Consider the following 15,692-nt stretch of genomic DNA (forward strand, 5'->3'; position numbering starts at 1 on the left):
AATCACACAATTGAAAGGGTTTGGAACCTCTGTTTCATTTGGAAGGTCAGTGTCAGAAAAATACAGCTGAGTTGATATGCATCTTTATACTACGATTTATGCCTACACATTCGTCTATTCATGCATAAAAAAAAACTTACAAATGTGTTGAAAATCTTACTGATCAGAATATGATTATATCCATATAAAAACAAATAACCTTGGATGTACATCATACATAATACATACCAATAATTCCAGTAACAATAGTCAAAATACTGTAAACTGTAAAAAGCATATAATATGTAGAACAGAATATTATACAAGGTTAACTAGGCATTTAACACTTAGGTTAATTATGTATAAAACAAAACTAATTAAAGACAGAGGAATAAATTGCATTTAAAAATAGAATTCCAGATATCTCCTAAAACAGCGAAATGGTAGGGAGAGACAAAGGGAATTTTCACAAACAAACAGAAATTGTTAACGCCTTGGCCATAATTATGGCAATAATTTGATATACTTTCTATGTACTTGTGCATAGATTCGTCGATGAGACCCCGAGTGATTATAACACGTTATTCATATGCTTAACGCTTAGAAAGAAAATTGCTTATTGGGTATATAATACTATATACACATGGTAATAGATTAAACAATCTCTTAAAAAACAAAGATATACATCTATTTTGGTTTCAAAATTTTAGATAAAGTTGAGAATATCATTTCATCGTGTTGTTCATTTTCTGGCCATCTGAAATGCTCGATACACCACCAAATGTTTTTTATTTCGTTTGGAAGCCTATCCAGAGGAAGTCCGTCTTTAATGATAAGCACAATAGATCTTTGACGTTGGTTATGAAATGCGTGGGTTATTGCCATTTGAACAGCATACGAGTGCCATCCCCTTTCAAGAAAACTCTCGCTCATAATAAACATCACTTTTCTGCTCTCGTTGATACAGCCGACTATCTCCTCCGACTTCCAACGTCCTGGAATCGAATCCTTATCTCCAAACCACGTTTTTATGTTCAAAACCTCTAATTTCGGATACAATGTTTCAATGACCCATGAGCAGTCTGCATCATTATATGAAATATACACATCATATAGGAACATATCCTCGTTGCTTTTTTGGTGGACACCTTTCCACCTGTTTTTAAGTCGCAAAATGACATATTCTAAATGAACGCGATATCTTTTGACAGAGGCTATTATAGTGAGAGATACTATTGTAAAGAACAACAAACAGACAGAAAAAACGAGCCAGTCATCCGTCTGACAGTTAAGTTCAAACTTCCTCCACTCTTTTTCGTATAACAACTGAACAATGGGTATTTTACTCTCCACACACAAAACCTTGTTTAGGTCATAAAATATATTTTGGTGAGCTTTCATCCATTTCAAAGATTGAAGGCCTGTACATGCACAGGTGATCGGATTTCCTTCTATATATATTGACAGATTACTTAATGATTGAAAAAGTCTTTGATCATTCCTGGAAAATTTGGATATCAAATTGAACCGAACATATAGCGTTTTTAACTCTTTCAGTTCGGTCAGGACACTTGGAACAGCCGAGAACCTATTGTGATCCAGTCTAATTTCTGTGAGAGAATGTTTTTGGTCCATTAATAGTAATGAGGGCAAAAAGGCCAAACCGTTTTTCGAAAAATCAAGTGTTAACAGGTTTTTCAGATTTTTAAACAGGCTATTAGAAATAGAATGAGCAGTGTTATTCAAACCAACGTCTAAAACATACAAATGGTGAAGATTACGTACTCCTTGAAACATATCGGAATGTACCTGACGAAAACTATTCTCTGATAAATTAAGTTTGATCAAGTTTGGAAAGTTAAATTTAGTTATTGTGTGAAGAGGGAAATTGGTCTTTTGAAGGTACAGTTCCTCCAGTTCTTCTCCTATTAATACAAAACGCAGATTCCACCCATTTGTGTTATGGAAGTAATTATCAGAAATATCTAAAAGTTTTAAATTCTTTGATAAAGTGATATTTACATAGATAAATCTATGTTTTTGTATTTGGAAAGGATCATCCCTGTATTTTGTTTTACTGGTTGGAGGGTTATTGCAGCATAGATTCAAGATTCGAATCTTTGGTAAAGTTAACAAACTCATTAATGTGGAAACATCAATAACATGCATATTATTTCCATGAAAATCGAATTTTTCTAAGCATTTCCATAGCGTTGTTTTATAAAGAGTTGCATTTAAAAACACTATGCTATTGTATCCCAAAGACAGATTCTTTACGCAGATATTAGCGAGATATTCCATCGTCCAATTATTTAAGATTAAGATACCGGATTCAATTCTTTTCTTGTTGCTTGACAAAGATATACTTTCTATTTTACGATTTTGTAGACATTTAAGAGACCTCAGTGCAACAATCACGTCACAGTACCCACCGAAGTTTAAAACTATCTCACGAGAAATGACCGGAAAAGAGCAAAACAGGTCTTCTGTGACGTCACAGCATACGTGATATCTGAAATCCATTGTTATGCTTCGGATTGGGGAATTTTTAAGACCAAGAAATGATGTATTTGACAATCGAAATATACCGATAGAATTGAACTCCAATTCAGATAAATTCTCAAGGTTTTCAAACGCTTTTGTGAAAGAAAATCCCGAGAAAATGTCAATTGTTAAAAATGTCAACGAGGTTAACTTTGAAAATGATAAATAAGGATACCCATCATGTTGAAACTCATTCCGGTCAATTCGAAGAAATTTTAGACTAGAAGTGTTCAGAAACGCCCCTGTGTCAATTGTGGTTTTTTCAAGATGTGAATTCGAAAGATCTAAGCAGCATAAATTTGACATTTTCTGAAAAGTTGTATTTCCAATCTCCGTTATATTGTTATGATGAAGAATAACTGAAGTAACATTGGAGTGGGTGGCTATGTGTTCAAAGGTGTCTTCCGTTACAGAGATAAACTGGTTAAAGGACAAATCTAAAGTTACATTTTGATTCTTCAACTCGGGAGGGAGCAAGATAGGTAATCTGTATAAATTTAACCCACTGCAATTCCACAGCAACCCCACATTTCCGCACTCATCGACATGTGGCGATATATGACAGTTTTCGGTTAGTATTATAACAATACTGCCTGTAAAAGAAAACATATATATATATTAAAACTGCCATTCAAAGAATATTTATAAATATATTTTAGCACAGAATAATTATCCCAATAAATTCGCTATAGGTTAAAGATCAGGAATCATATTTGACGGTATATTTCTTGCAATTTAGCATGTTGCTCGGGGGGGGGGGGGGAGGGCAATAAGTCTTCTATTGTTAATTAATATGCTATAAAAACTTCCTGGACTCGAAGCGTGGGCGCTACACCCTTCTGATGAAATTTAACTGTTCCATGAGTCGGTCGCAAAAAAAATTAAGGTCAGGAAAAATAACTGAATGTCAAGGATACTATCTGAATTCACATAAGAGGATTTCTACAGAAATGTCTTGCATATACATGTATGACTTCTGCCAACTCCCAAGATTGTTTTATCATTTGTACCAAATTACACCATCAACCCTCAGCCACGATCAAACGATCACCTGTTACAGCAGATGGCCTGGGTTGTCGATTTATCTACAATATTATCGCACAATGATACTCCTAATTTTTTGAAGAGAAAACACTCTCAGACTGATTTTTTTTAAATAAAAGTAAACAATGTCTTTCCATAATAAACTTCGTTATTCGATTACGCCAGGTTGTTTGCTGTATATACGTATACGTGTAACATGTATTGTAATTTAAAAATATAAAAGAATCCAGGTGTTAAACTTATTATAAAAGTTAGAAACTAGTTTTCCTTTAATAACCACAATATAAAACAGGGACGTTTGTACTACTGCATACATACTGCAAAACTGAGAAAAAGATATTTCTTTAAAAAAAAAAGACCTCACTACAATTGTTCAAATTGCATTAACGTTCTCCAAAAAAAAATCAATTAACCTTAAAACGCACTTTGATATGAAAACGATATGCGTATTTTTTTCAAAGCGCATTGCCACATCCCTCGTTTATATCGCCAGTTCATTAAGAAGGATCGATGGTCGTTGCCATTTTTAGATTGTATTTATCTCCTTTACAAGAAGAGCTTTATATAAAGATACAGAAAATACCCAAAATTAAAAGGTAATAAAATATATATGGCTTTTTCTTAATTGAATATAAGTTTACGGCTGAACAATCCATGATTTCATGTCGAAAATTTTAAGGTAGATCTGATGGTTGATTTGTTGACTATCCAGCCTCCTTAAAAGGCCAGATGGAATTACAATGTTTATTGCTACAATAGTTACGTACTGTCAAAAGCGGAATTAGCATGTGTATTTATTGCAGACACCAGGCTGAAGCTAGCAGCCACTAACAGCAGCCACTATGCCCGTAGAAGCTAGCAGCCAATAAGGAAATTCATCAAAGTACTGAGAGTACTTGAACAGAAAAATTATATTTCACTTAATTATCGACATATTTTAATTAATATCAAAATGATTAATGCTCAATAATTTGTACGAGCATTGACGACTTCCGAAGCAGTAAAGCTCGCCTGGATAAGAGTTATAAATGCTTCTATGTTGGATAGAAATGAAATACGTCTATACGGGTCATAAGTTATGAAAATAATGTTATCCTAAGTGTAGACTTATTGATACACATAGAAAAACTATATGCATCGTATAAAGTGATAAGTAAAATAAAATAATTTGTTCGAGTACTCTCAGTACTTTGTTGAATTTTCTTATTGGCTGCTAGCTTCTACGGTCTTAGTGGCTGTTGTTAGTGGCTGCTAGCTTCAGCCTGGTTATTGCAGACTTAAGTTTCGCCCCGTATTATACTCGCTCTTCTTTACTTGCAAACGGTTTCGCCTCGTCTTGACATAGTTGCGTCTAAGGAAAGACAATTTGAGGCATTGTAATTCGCCTAGTCTTTAATACTCGTATGAATAGTTCCCATTATTCAGTCATGTAAGTGTTTTTTAATGCGTCTGTAACAAACAAAATAAATTGTTGTGAGGGAGAGGCGGACAGTGTATTTACAATTTAAAGAATTTTTTAGTTGTCGTTCATAAACTAATTCAGTTTAGCTCAGCTTAGTAACTAGAAATTTCCTATAAGTAAACGGAATGTTAATCAAAGTTGTTTTGACTCAGTGAAAGTAAAGGGAATTCGAATGACATATCTCGAATAGAATCCTAGAACCTTCTTCCTGGCTACAGAAACTTGTAAAGAATACTTTACCTAACTCTTAAAACATGTCTTTCATTTAGCGGGTTTTTTTGGTAGAGAGCAGTTTCCGTTAAATTAGAATTTAAACAGCTGGATAAATGGCATAAATTTTGTTTAAGAGGGCTCGATTATCATGGCCATTTTTAGATGATCCGTAATGATAAAAAATTAATATAAAATATGTGGATGTTCTCTGTTAGTTTATCGCCAAAAATATCTTATGAAGAAGTATAATTTGATGGTTTCTTTTTTCACCGCCTAGCTTCTCTAAAAATATATATTAACATAAACAGATGAACGCTAAGTAATATTTATTATATAATATTTTATATGTTTAATAGTTAACGTAATCAATAATTATAGATCTCTTGAAACGTTGTATGTTGATACTCAAGTGCATTATAAAAGATGATTGTACATGTAAAGCTGATTATTACTTACAAATAATGAGGAATAGATTTCGCTCACTCTGTGCCATAGTTCTGAATAAATGCTGCTTCAGCTGAAACTCATCAAAAATAAAATATTCACAAATTTAATTAATACATGTATTTACAAAAGTTTACAATGTTTTGTAATGCGTATTTTCTGTATCGTTGTTTGTTTTTCTTATGTGTCATGACAAATTTCCAAATATTTATTTATTTAGTTATGGAGGATGGAGGGGATAGGGTTTTCAAAAAGCTCTACACATGTACTTGATTTGCATGTTTGGATAGTGTTACAAAGGTCAAAACCAGGGGAAACGCAACGCTGAGTTTGACCAGGAAAGCACATTCTGTCTGCCAACGTGTGCATCCAGTAAACTATTTGTGAACTTACTAGTAATTACTAATAAAACTAGTAAAACTAGTAGTACTGTATTATAACCAATTTATATTCGCGAACGAGGAAGCTTCGCAAAGTTCGAGAGAGCTCGGTTGCCGTGTATATTTCTTCACGCGAACCACTCCTTTTATATAACAACCTGAGTGTGGCTAAGATCTGAACGGGAAAATAAGTTGATGCGAAAAAGGCTTTTTCCGATGAATAGCGAAATAAATTCCCGCGGATAGAAATTGGTTTACAATATTTTTCTTTATTTGTGTTACATGACAAGATACCTTGGTAGTTTGATTTATTAACAAAGTTATCAAATAAATTTAAAAGAACATAATAAAGGTTTTAAAAGAAGTCCATAATAAAGGTTATAAAAGAAAATAATGGAGATAAGGTTTAAGATCAGATTAGGGACTTACCACGTATCATGCAAAGTACAAAAACCTTTTTGCAAAGTCACGTAGGAAACCCAAATTTAATGGTCCGAATAAACACAGAGTAAGTTTATATTTAAATCCCATGGGTTGTGGTGAAAACCTGTTTTTCGTCTTTCCAGTTGAATTCATTCTAAGTAGGCAAAGATGGCACAATAAACAATTACTTGATCTCAACGTAAACATTCATAGAGGTCAATTATGTAGGTAGGAAAAAAGTCCCTGTTGAATTTAAGCCAACTATATTTTTTTCTTACGTTCCCCTTCATGTATCTATCGAACGCTTGTAGTTTTGTAATAACCGGGTGGTTCGTGAAATAAAGAATGAAAATTTTTTATAAGGTCTCAATTGACTGGCAAATACCTTGTCGCCTCCTTATGGGTGAATTATTCAAAAATCAGAGATGGGGTCTATAACTGCAGTTGTGAATTCTTCGCTCCGTTGCGCTCCCCTTCGAGTGTTACTGCAATAAAGGATTTCCAGACGACATTGTTTAATAATTACTATAATTATAATAACTTCTTAATCGGCTTCAGCAAGAAATAAAATGATGGAACATACAACATCTTTTTAACTAAAACTATTGATAAATTTAAAAAAAAAAAAACTAAATATTTCCACTATCTTGATAATGTGTTTATAATAGAACTCTTCTTTCCCAAGGAGATAAAATACTCTAAAAATAGGCACGAGCGTCTAGCTTTCGAAAGGTGAAGGTCTCCGTTTTTTAATTACAATGCTATTGCTTTTTTTAGTTCAATTGACAGACATAATGTAATTGACCAACATATGCATTTTTATCTCAGTTCCGATTTGTTGTTGGAAAGTTAATAATCAAACATGGCCGTCGAGACAGACTTAAGGTGGTATAGGACACATACATACTGTAGATACCTTATTTTATGCGGGTTCTTAATTCCGCGATTTAACCGTTTTGCATCAAATGGCGAGAATATGATTTACCTATCATAGTTTCATTTAGTGTACATCTGTCCGAAAAATAAAAGCGAGATTCTTAAATACATGTACGCGAGATGTGTTTCTCGCGATTTTTATGCGGATATCAATTCCTCGTGCAGGAATCTACAGTATTGTGACGTATTTCCGATCGCTATAAACAGTTAAATCAAGCAACTTTATGAATTTTTTCTTTACCATATTTGTTACCTAACAGCGTAGAGCAATGGGTTAGAGCGTTAACTACAAATCTGTTAGTCTTGAGTTCAAATCCCTCTAAGGCTTTTAAAGTTTTTACCCTTCCAAAATAGAAACATATCTTTTGATCAGATATTGTAAAATTTGAAAATTTTAAAACAGTTAAAGTATTTTGATTACAATGTACTTGTATCCACATTAATATAGACATGTGTACCATACTCTGTTAATTTTACAAGACTAAAACACGCATATGGTCACTTTAGTCATTTAGTTTATGAAAAAGAACGTGTACTTCCGTTATAAAAGCTCTACGTATACCTGATCAATTTTGCATGTTTGGATTTTGTTACAACAGTCATTCTGAGGGGAAACGCAACGCTGAATTCAACCAGGAAACACAATCTGTCTGGTCTGCTAGCGTACAGCTAGTAAACCTACTTTTATTTCCTATATCTTTATAAGTACTCAGAGCTCTTCTTCCACAAGGAGGTAAATAAAAAAATAAAAAAAATCTAAAAATGGCCACCACCACGCAGCTTTGTACGTTAATATGAAGATCTTTTTTTTATATGTCTTTGTGTTTTCTAACGAGAGTTTACTATAAACTGTTTGGAAAAATTCCTTTTAAAAATTTTGACGGTTTAAAAAATTAAGGAAAATGTTTTTTGGTTATTTGGTTTTTTTCTGTTCCAGTTTTTCTGTGTCTTAGTGTGAAACTGCTTCACAAATATAGAATACAAAAAGTCAATACCTTTTTCTAATATTAATATTTATTCTGAATATTTACAAACTTAAAGTAAACCAAACACAAGAAGCAGATAATCAGCGTTGGTTTTTTCCCTTTCGGATCTACATGATTTCAAATGCAAATTTGTCTGGCCTTGTTGACAGAACTTGGACAAACACAGCAATGTATTTACATTATTTTTCAAATGTCAATTGCTTTTTTACAAAATGAAGTAGTTCCCCAATAATCTAAAGTACTGGTTTAACAAGCTAATATTTCTTTTTTAAGATATTTTTTCTACATTGAAGGAATTATTTTTCAAGATTAGACAATCTCCACAGATAGCAGATTGTGGTATCATTACGTAATTGACTGCTGTCACGAATGAATATAAATAATGTACGTAATTCGGCCACAAGAGTGGTTTAGTTTTTTTTTTCTCGAAGAGCTAGCCAGAGAAGTTCCGATTGTTCGTTGATCAAAAAGAAATTGTGATTACACAAAAACTCCTCATCTTTGAAGCCTCTCCTGAAAATTATTATCACATACCTTTGTATTTACAAATCTAGGTGCGAATTTACATTGATCAAAAAGAAATTGTGATTACAAAAGAACCTCATTTTTGAAGCTTTTCCTGAAAATTATTCTCACATACATGTATTGTTGTATTTACAAATCAAGATCAGATTCTTTGCATATTGAATGTGAATAGTGAATTTTCCCTGTGCTTTATGTATTTCTATATTGCTCACTGGGCTTAACTGGTCAGGTATTTTAGAGCTCGCTCTCTCTTTCTCTCTCTCTCTCTCTCTCTCTCTCTCTCTCTCTCTCTCTCATTATCTATATAAAATTATTCTTCATCCTCATCCAATCAACAAAGAACGTCGAATGATAAAAAAAATTACTTTTTGTTTCTCGATCTGCATTAAAGAAAACTTTTTTTCACCATCATTACACTTTGTGTTTAAGGAACTCCACACAAATGTTTATCTATTATATGAAGTACCATTATCACACAACCTTGACATTGTGCATTAAGAGAATATGAGTTATGAGTTTAATTATTTACTAATGATATAAGTGATGTGTTTGATTCAATTTTTTATAAAAGTTTCCCCGACTTCCTAAACTACATGTTTCTAAAATGTTATTATACCAGATGGGAATTTTCTTGCAACGAATGCTTGACCGCTGCTAAACCTCTTATTTAACCTCACTGCGCATAGACTGTTGTTTATCAGACCAGACAAGATTACCGTAACCCTCATGATAGTAAATAAATAACAACATTTGGTTCGACCACATCAACTAATTTTCTATCCCCGAAAAGTGAATACATAAAGTCTAAGGTAGGCCCACTAGGTACAATGTTTGGTACAAATACCAAGAACTATTGTGATTACTACATGTAATAACACGAATTGTGCGTTATCTTCATAAGTATTCTTTTTTTAATTATTTTGTTTCAATTTCTTGTAACAGAATGGCAAAAACTGTGTGTGTCGTTGGTGCAGGAGTTTCCGGTTTAGTTTCGGTGAAGCAGTGCCTGGAGGAAGGGTTAGAACCAATCTGCTTCGAAAAGGACGGCGATGTTGGAGGACTCTGGAACTACCACGATGAACCGAGGGATGGCTATCCAAGCGTGTACAACTCTTGTCGTATCAATAACAGCAAAGAAATGGTCTGCTACAGTGATTTTCCTATCCCCAAGGAGTTTCCGAACTTCATGGGCCACAGACATTTTAAACGATACCTGCAATTGTACGCTGAACACTTTGGTTTGATGAAGCATATCAAGTTCAACCACGAAGTGGATCTCGTGGAGAAAGCAGACAACTTTAAGAACAGCGGTGATTGGATGGTCACAACGAAAAACTTGACCTCAGGGAAAGAAGAGAAAAGAAGAGTGAACTTTGTAATGGTTTGCAATGGCCACCTCCATGAACCGAACATTCCAAAATTCAGAGGACTTGACAAATTCAAGGGGAAAGTATTACACACCCATGACTATAAGGACTTCCGTGGGTTCGAAGGGGAAAAGATCTTGATCATAGGCATAGGAAATTCCGCTGCAGATGTTGCATCTGAACTAAGCAGACATGCAAAACACGTAAGTTTTTGGACACTGTTTAGCATTGTTATAAAAAAATATCTATCCTATCCTTGAGCTATATTTTCAAAGCAAACAGTTGATTAAACATGTATATCTGCTCTGATATTAATATCAATAATTAATATTTTCTAAAAAAAAAAAAAAAAATACTTCTTAAAAAAAAGAATTTAAATTGAAAGAACTTATTATATAATAGAAGATTCAAAACATCAGAGTCAAGGAATCCCTCCTTTTTGTAGGTTTACATCAGCACACGAAGGGGCACCTGGGTGGTACAGCGGGCCGCGGAGCAGGGTCGGCCATTCGACCACCTCGCAGTTACTCGCTTTCGGCAGGGGATTCCTTGGCCCTATCTTCGTCCGTTCATGTATCACGGCATTAACAACCGCTACAGCCATTCCAAGTATGGACTTTCACCTAACACATCATTCAATGGGGGATCAGTTACCATAAGTGACGATCTGCCGAACCGTATCCTCTTGGGTTCGGTAAATATGAAAACGGAAGTCGAAAAGTTCACAGAAAATGGCGCGGTGTTTGTTGATGGCACGGAACTTGACGACATCGACGTGGTTATTTTGGCGACCGGGTTTAACTACAGTTTTCCTTTTCACCCAAAAAGGCGTCATAAGAAAAGAAGGAGAGTTTCCTCTTCTTTACGATCTTGTGTGGCCCGCCGATCTGGAGCCAGCTACTCTTGCCATTATTGGTCTCGTACAACCTTTTGGAGGTCTCCCTCCAGTTAATGAAATGCAATCAAGATGGGCCACTCGAGTGTTCAGTGGAAACTGCAAGCTGCCAAGTACTTCGAAAAGATTACAGATGGTGGAAGAACACAACGCGAGACTAAAATCCAAAGGCGTCGTTTCTGCAAAAGGCATTATAACCGTATTCTTTATTCAATACGTCGACAGGATTGCTCAGTACATTGGCTGCAAACCCAATCTGTGGAAACTCTTTTTCACGGATAATGCTTTGTGGAGAAGGCTGGTATTTGGGCCCTGCACCCCTTCTCAATGGCGCCTTGAAGGGTTCGGGAAATGGGAGGGTGCCAAAAACGCAATCGAACACGTGGATGATCGTACGTGGTATCCAATGCAATCCCGTGAGGCGGGTAAACGCGAACAAGAAGGAATATATGACGGATATGTGTCTCTTCTTAAAAATGTTCTTTTGCTGATCGCAGTCTTCTTTCTATTGAGATTTTTGTTTCTCAATGTTTTAATGACTTTTCTGGTCAAGTTTTAAAAACCTTGTAATCATTTATTGTCCAATTTTCTGTTTTTGTGAGCTATGGACTTTGCATACTGTATTAATCAATAAACCTGTTTTTATATTTCTGATGAAAAAGTGTTAAAATACATATGATGAGAACATTCACCTATTTTTAAACCTAAATATAATATTATAAGAGGTTGCTAAATATATATAAAATCAATGTGTGTATAATAACGACGCTTTTTTTCAACATAATTACGTAAAAAAGTCTTCATAAGATTCATAAAGGGCGTACTTTAGTAATCCAACTTAACCGGTTAAATGTTAATTAAATGTATTAATTTTTAAACTATACTGCGTTAGAATGGTTCTTTTTGAAGAAAAGAATAAAGTTTTGCAGGAAAAAAAAACGTGCCAGATATTTAAAAAGATTTTTGTTTACAATTGCACTAGTATGTAACTTTTATGACTGATAAGCAACAAGTACATGTAAATGTTTAAAGCTTAGGCCGCCCACAGTTAATTCTACGTTTAACGTTACTTCAAAATAGCTTGCCTAAGAGGGAGGGCGAGAATTAAAATTAAACGAAATTTTCAAACAAATAATTTTCTTCTTTTTTTCATTAATGCAAATACAGTGAGTATTCAAGCTACATGTAGGCTACCTCTTTAATAAAGATCTTTCCAGACAATTTTATTGAGTATCTGGAAAACTGGTGTATTGTGTCCTTAATTTGATATTAAACATTTCGAATGTTTAGAGATTGCAATATTTTAGTAAAATAAAATTTGAAGTTAGAAAAATAGACTACTAGTATTGGATTGCCCCATGAGGATATACATGTATTATGCTAGAAATTTAAGAAAGACATTTAGATATACAGTGTTTTATCTTAAACTTAATCTTTAATAGAATGATAACAAATGATAACCCTTTTGTGATAATAGAGGCCATGTACTATTTCGCTGTGGCCGCCCAAGCTGTAGATTCACGGATCAACCCGGCTGAATTGCTACAAAGCCGAAGCTGTTACTAGTACTTAACGTAGATTAATTATTGATTCTTTGTTTCTTATCTATGTGAAGGATAAACACTAATCCGATTGACGTCCGTCTGTAGTTCTCAAGGCCAATTAACATTCTGCAGTACCTAGAGATCACCGATCTAATGACTTGTACAAAATCAGCACAAAACAGGGGTTTTATCTAGCCTTTTTTTTTTACTTTGTATCAGTACCATATGGGTATTTAACGCAACCAACGAACTATACAAAATGCGCAGATCTAGAAGGGGGTCGAGAAAAATCCGGATCCACCCCTTCTGAAAAATTCAAAACTTAACTTTTTTTGATAAATTTAAAATCCTAATATTTGATATTTAAAGATTTAAAAATTTTCTTACATCTTTATACATAACTCTTCAAATTAAGGAGATTAGTATAGTTTAAAAATGACCATGACTACCCAGCCCTAAAATGGCACAAGAGAGTCCGAGTACAGCTTCGTGAACATGGCTCCTATTGCATGAACCATTCCACCGCGTCACATAAGCCTGTCACTTATACATGTACACCTATGTATACCTGCTACCGCCTGCCGGTTCCACCTTGATATCACTAGTTGGATACTTAGATACTAAGAGGTGGGGGAGGTAAAAAAAATAGTTATGATTTATATTTCTTAAAAGACATTTCTATTTATTTAAATAGTTATAATTTATGAGACATTTCTATTTATTTATTTATTTATTTATTTATTTATTTATTTATACATTCATACATACCTACAAACTTCCATTAATTCATTCATCAAAGATAGGAAAATAATACATAACACAACTGACATGGGGGGGGGGGAGAACGAATTTTGATTAAAGATATTTTGAACGTATAATATAACGCTAAGGTTAGCGCAAGCTTTGGGATAGTGAAGTCTAAGTTAAAGGAAAGGATTGTAAATGAAATGGGAAATTTCAATTGCTCGCACAAATACGTATTTTTACGAAGTTTGAAAAAATACATTAAACGGTTTCTTTTTTAATTTAAGCTGAGCAAAAAAAAAAAAGAAAAAAAACAATACAGAGAAGAATAGAGCATTTAAAAGATCACTGCCAAATTATGTCTTAATTAAATTCTATAAACGAAATGTATTATTGTAAAATATTTGTGATTTCTTCGGAACTGAGTTTAATTAAAAATAAGGAAAGTGACAAAAAGCTGTTTAATTGTGCAAATATATTACATGTACATTTTTTTATTTATTTTGCTCAGTGTAAACTTTACGACTTAATGCGATGTGTCTTACCCTGCAATACCTCTAATCAGCAATGGACTCCTCTGACGAGTGCACATCCAGCTATTTACATGTATATGAATAGGGTTATAAAAAGAAAAAAAAACCTCTGATTGTTGTCTCAAAAACTCAGTTAGCTTAATTATACCTTGACCATTATAAACACATATTTTTTTTTCAAATTGTAGAACGAATACCAGCATGATCATTGGTGTTTCATTTAATGGATGCATACAGAACGAATTCATATATTCGCCTTTATATTTATCAGAATACACGTGTACATACATTGTCTTCATATCTGAGTAGGAATAATTATGCAAATCACTTTCGCGCCATTGTGTCATTTTAAATTATTTGTAAACTCTCGTCAGCAGCACTGTTTTTGTATGCATGGTATGAAATTTTTTTTAAAAAAATTTAACGCTTTCTTATTACATGTAAGTGAATGGGAAATGGCAATACAGTGTATTATAAAATTAAACAAAAAATTATATTTTCATGTTATTAATTAACAATGATTTACATTGAATATTTGATAGCGGATATTGTTAGAGACGAATCACAGAGGTATAAATCGACGCACACAAAATCCTCATATTAATTTGGTTGCTCACTTGCTTACATACTTTAGCCATTTTTATGAGGGAGGGAAGGACTATTCATCTATTTATTTATTTTCGATTTTTTTTTTCATTTTAAATGTTATATACTATCCAATATATCAGGTATTAGCATATTTTATGTTAATCAATAAAAAAAAAGCGTTGTGCATGAGTTAACAGTAATAAAAATTTTCATTTTTAGGTTTCTAATTGTTGAGATTTTTACTCAGTGTGATCTAATAGATGTTTGCCTTTTTTATGTTTATCCATAACAAAAAGTTCTTGAGTCAACAGTTGTAAATATTATCAATTTTAAAATTCTAATTGCTGAGATTTTATCTTAATCTGGTTTAATAAATGGTTTTTACTTTTCCTTAAACTTTTGATCCTAGCGGCTCTTGAAAATTTGGATCCTTTGCAGATACACGGCTAATACAACAATGAAAGACATTATGAAATATCTTATTCTGTCCCTTTTGGGATCAAACATAATGATGACCACATATGCCGTGACCACTAGAAACCGCATCGCGCTGAGTAGTTTGATAGCAGGTTCTGCTTTGGCTGCGTCTCTTTGTAAGTATATCAACAAGCAGAAGGCATCGTTTTTGAAAGTGGAGGAAGGGGCAGAATTATGCAAAAAAGGAAAGGGTAATTTAAAAAAAAAAATTTTGCCAACCTTCATTCTTTTTAAGTTTATTTTGTTAATTTTCTTTTAATATTTTTAAGGCACGTAGCATCGTTTTTTAAAGTGTGTGTGTGGGGGTGGGGGGGGGGGGGCAGGTATACTTTTCAATTCAATTCACTGTTTATTTCCTTGCTTTCAATTCCATTTTTACATGGTCACAGAAAAGGGGGGGGGGGGGAAACTCCATGTTAATTCAATTTTTTGTATGTAAATTTAAGAAAAATCTTTGCTGCGCAAAAAGTGGGGGGGGGGGAGCTCCTCCCTGCCCCCCCCCCTCCCCCCGGTGCTACATGCCTGATTTTTACCTTCTAGCAGATACTTCTATGATAGCCTAACCAGGCATTATAACCAGGATGTGTGTGCAACTACATGTATGTGCT

The 15,692-nt window shown here is 33.7% G+C and overlaps 1 protein-coding gene and 1 pseudogene across 1 annotated transcript; one reads left to right on the top strand and one right to left on the bottom strand.

Annotated features, from left to right (window-relative positions):
• Window positions 1-317: 317 nt before the first annotated feature.
• Window positions 318-6,798, bottom strand: LOC128184914 (toll-like receptor 2). Its single transcript, XM_052854551.1, has 3 exons — window positions 6,496-6,798; window positions 5,699-5,759; window positions 318-3,116 (listed from the first exon to the last, which is right to left on the bottom strand). Exons 2-3 carry the CDS (start codon window positions 5,733-5,735, stop codon window positions 667-669), a joined length of 2,487 nt encoding a protein of 828 aa, XP_052710511.1. The 5' UTR covers window positions 5,736-5,759; window positions 6,496-6,798; the 3' UTR covers window positions 318-666.
• A 3,081-nt stretch (window positions 6,799-9,879) lies between these two features.
• Window positions 9,880-12,371, top strand: LOC128185707 (flavin-containing monooxygenase 5-like; annotated as a pseudogene).
• The last annotated feature ends 3,321 nt before the right edge of the window (window positions 12,372-15,692 follow it).

Source organism: Crassostrea angulata, chromosome 5 (genome assembly GCF_025612915.1).
Source record: "Crassostrea angulata isolate pt1a10 chromosome 5, ASM2561291v2, whole genome shotgun sequence".
Taxonomy (NCBI): domain Eukaryota; kingdom Metazoa; phylum Mollusca; class Bivalvia; order Ostreida; family Ostreidae; genus Magallana; species Magallana angulata.